This window comes from Mus caroli, unplaced genomic scaffold (assembly GCF_978045245.1).
Source record: "Mus caroli unplaced genomic scaffold, Mus_caroli_1 scaffold_1, whole genome shotgun sequence".
Taxonomy (NCBI): domain Eukaryota; kingdom Metazoa; phylum Chordata; class Mammalia; order Rodentia; family Muridae; genus Mus; species Mus caroli.
In genome coordinates, this window is record NW_028227256.1 from 171,177,434 (window position 1) to 171,181,653 (window position 4,220).

Below are 4,220 nucleotides of genomic sequence, written 5' to 3' on the forward strand. Positions count from 1 at the left end.
GGATAGGTAAGTGAGGTTTTAGGTGGATGGTGTGTGGATGTCAAGTTGACTCTGGTTCATCACGTCACTGACCACAATACAACTGGACAGTCTCAGACTGAGGGAGGAATGATGGACCTGGAATGGAATCTATCGAGCTGGTCACAAACAAGATGTAAGATGTAGGCATCACATGAATGAAAGAACAGGGAAAAACCACAGGCCTTTCATGACCCGACACTAGGTTGACTGTGAGTCACGTATCTTCCTGGAATCTAGCAAATGGAAGTAGAAATGAGCATGGCTTATGTTTCCCTCTGGATAAGAAACTTTGATCAGAACTGGATTTATTTTAGGACATTTCAGGGAAAGGAAAAAAGGAAGTGAAGAAACAAAACCTCAACTTTTGCTGTCTTTTCTCATAACCTTGATTATTCATTATTAATTGACTGGATTTGCATAAAAATAGCTAGGTAGCTTTTTCTCCACCAAGAGTGACAAAGTAGATTGAATGGTGTAACTTTTTAAGACTTATTTGCAAGCATACATAGGATATCAAACACACAATTGCTTTGCTTAATTTAGTTGATATTTCTCTATTTTAATAATATTTTCAAAGAGAAAAATATGTACTCATGCATTCTTTGTGGATGTTGAAGTAAATTTATACATATAATAAATAACTTTGATTTGTTCAATAATTATACCTGCTAGTTATGAAAGTTTTATTCATCACTTAGTTTTCTCACACATTAAACCTAAAATTTACCCCCATTTCCCAATTTGTTTTTCATTTTTTTTGAAGTAAGAAGAGAAAATAGTCTGTTATTATTTTATTTCTCACTAGGTTAATTGAATTTTATGGAAATTTACATGTCAGAATTCCTTACTAATTACATTGCTCAGTTTTTTTCAGTGTTAATGGGAACTTCTAATTTATTTCAGAAAGGTGTTGTGTTGGTTCATTTCCCACTAAATTCCCTTTCTCTGCCTTGATGACTTGGCTTATGTGAGGAAGAAGGAGGCTCAGTCAGAATCTGTTCTTCCCTTCTCATCCTCACCAAGTCAACTCCCATGGCACCTCCACTATCAGCAAGTTCCTATGAAGATTTCCTGACCTTTCCTTCTTGTTCAACAATCTTCACAATTCTCTTCAAACCTCTTCATCAACAATACCCTCTTACTTTCTGAGACTTAAAAAATACTTTCGACAGAGAATGCTTTTATTAGTAGTTCAATATACCCTTCTACTCCATCGGGACTATTATCTGTAAGAAACAGATTTAGACCAATTATACCAATGGCCATTGAATTTCAATTATATAGCCAAACTCCCAGATATCCTACATTGATTAGGATTTCTGCCATTTAAACTCCACATCCCTCTTCAGTCTTTCCTTAGATGCCTTTAACTTTGAGGTCTACCTGTGGCATGTAAGAAATGTGGGGTTCCATTGGAGTTCCACTTATGACTGCTAAAAGATAGTCTGTCTGGAAAGTTTTAGCTCATTCCAAAATCATTCCTTAAAAGATCTCTTTAGTTTTTCATTGCTTATCTTACTAAAACACAAGGCAGTTAGATTTCTGTGCATATCCTTCCCACTAACTACTTATTCAAGTATCTAATTTGTGTTAAGAGAATATTCCATTGAGTAATGTTTAATGTGTGGTTTATAATTCAGTAAGAAATAGATTGGTGCCTTTAAATTTAAGCTAGAAATGAACATAAGATCATACTTTGACCTTGTAATTATCTTCTGGAGTAGGGCCAATGGCTGTCTATGTACAGGTCTTGGAAGTGACCTGTGTTTTTATTATGTTAACAAAGAGGTTGAGGAAATGAAACTCAATTATTAGAGCCTGGCTCCCAGCTTCACTTTTGCCCTGGCCCTGGCCCTGGCTATGATGTATGAGACTTCTAATCACATGAAACCCTGGCTTTATACCTTAACCTATCAGGTTCTATATGAAAAAGAAGAAATTATTTGGAGAGAACTCAGGAACTAAGATAGGGATTTCCTACACAACACTTTTCGCAGAGCATCCTGGACTTCTTTGTTTCTAAGACTATACACAACAGGGTTTAGTAGAGGTGTTATTACAGTGTAAGTCACTGAGAGCAGCTGGTCTTGGTCCTTACTGTTCTCTGATTTGGGCTTGAAGTATACAATGGAGGCACAGCCATAGTGGATCACTACTACAGTCAGGTGGGAGCTGCAGGTGGCAAATGTTTTTTTCCAGCCATCAGATGAGGCAATCTTGAGAATGGTGGAAATAATAAGAGCATAGGAGACAAATAGGAAAATGGCAGGGGCTGTGAGGACCATGAGAGTGAGTACTAATGTCAAGACTTGATTGACGACTGGTACAGTACAGGCCAGATCCAAAATAGGACGGACATCGCAGAAGAAATGTTTAATCAGTGTGTTGCAAAATGGAAGCCTGAATATGGCCAGAGCCTGGACTAGTGAGAGCAAGAACCCTGTGGCACAGACTGAAGATGCCAGAATGACACACACCTTCCAATTCATGATGATGCTATAGCGAAGCGGGTTGCAGATGGCCACATAGCGATCATAACCCATGACTGCTAGCAGGAAACAGTTGGTGATTCCAAATCCAAGGAAAAAAAATAGCTGAGTCCCACAGCACTCCAAGGAGATGGTTTGGCTCAGACCCACAAGGCTGCCAAGCATACGTGGGATGATGACCAGAGAATAGAAAGTTTCTGAAGTTGAGAGAACACTTAGGAAGAAATACATGGGGGTGTGAAGGTGGTGGTCAATGCGGATAATGGTCACAATGATGACATTGCCAGTCAGCGTCAGGATATATAGGACAAAGAAGATAATGAAGAGTGTGAGCTGATGCTCTTGGAAATTGGAGAAGCCTTGGAAAACAAACTCTCTTACCTCTGTGCAGTTGGCTCTCTTCATTGGGGGCCTTCGATCTGAAATCTAAAAAGAAGGTCAATACTAGTCTTAGTACCAGAGATGATCCTGATCCTGAGTACACTGTAGATAAAAATTGAGTACAGCAGAGACTCAGTTCAAAACTCCATGGATGGATCTGTATGAATTTCAGCTCATAAAGTCCTTGTCTCTTAAGCATGGCCCCCTCAATACTATCACTAAAAAGTTACATTTCAAAAAGTATATAAACAAGAGCAAGGTATGTGCTTATAATGCCAGCACTGGGGAGGTAGAGAGAGGCATATCCTTGGTGCTCACTGGCCTGTCAGCCTAGCCTCAGTGAGTTCCAGGCCAATGATTCTGCATTAGAATGTTTAAAAAATGAAAATAAAAGTGGGTGACATTTGAAGAACTACAGCTCAGTTGGCATCTAGACACCACACCATGCACACACGTGCACACATTGCTGCACATATGATAGCACAGAAACACAAATGAAGGAAAGCAAAACAAACAACCAAACAAGCACCCAAGGCTGTGTAGTGGTGGTGCATGCCTTTAATTCAATCATTAGGAGGCAGAGGCCAGCAGGTATTTGCGAGTTGGAGGCTAGATTGGTCAAATTGTGAGTTCCAGGACCACCAGAGTTACACAGAGGTAGCCTGTCTTTTTAAAAACAAGTCAATCCTTCAGAAATGATAGACTGGATTCTAGGATACAAATAAAGGTACAATTTAATTATCTTTAATTAAGAACTTGATTTAAAGCATCCCCTTAAGTACACCATGGTATTTTAAAGAAATGAATAGTTAACAGTCCATGAAATCAATCTTGAAATTTTCTTAAAATTAGATTATCATTAAGGAGATAACTATATTCTTAGAGTAGAGTGTAACCAAATTATAAAATATAAAAAATAGTGTGTGTAAAATATACAAAAAAGTCAGTGTTTGGCATTCTAACCCATGGTTACATGAACTCATGGTGATTACTATGAACTATTTGGAAAAAGTAAAAAAAAAAAAAAAAAAAAAAAAAAAAAAAAAAAGCAGAAGTGTTCAGCGAAAACAGGGAAACAGTGTCCTGCAGACCCAATAGAAAGGCTACACAAAAGTCAGAGCAATTGTTTCATGCACAACCCTGTGGAAGCTTGGACCAAATCTCAATACAAAGAAGGGAGGTAGATATGAAATTTCACATCAAGCTTGGAGCTATTGAAAATTGATAGATTCTGGGAGAGGAAGAACTAATTTCTTTAAGACTTAATTTTGTCCCTGGCTACTTGACCATGCTTCAGTAGAAGGCCACATATGGAAGAATATACGACTA

The 4,220-nt window shown here is 38.1% G+C and overlaps 1 protein-coding gene across 1 annotated transcript; it reads right to left on the reverse strand.

The window, feature by feature from the left end:
• Positions 1–1,982: 1,982 nt before the first annotated feature.
• Positions 1,983–2,915, reverse strand: LOC110302257 (olfactory receptor 10J1-like). The gene has a single exon (XM_021173098.3). It carries the CDS (start codon positions 2,913–2,915, stop codon positions 1,983–1,985), a length of 933 nt encoding a protein of 310 aa, XP_021028757.3.
• Positions 2,916–4,220: the final 1,305 nt, after the last annotated feature.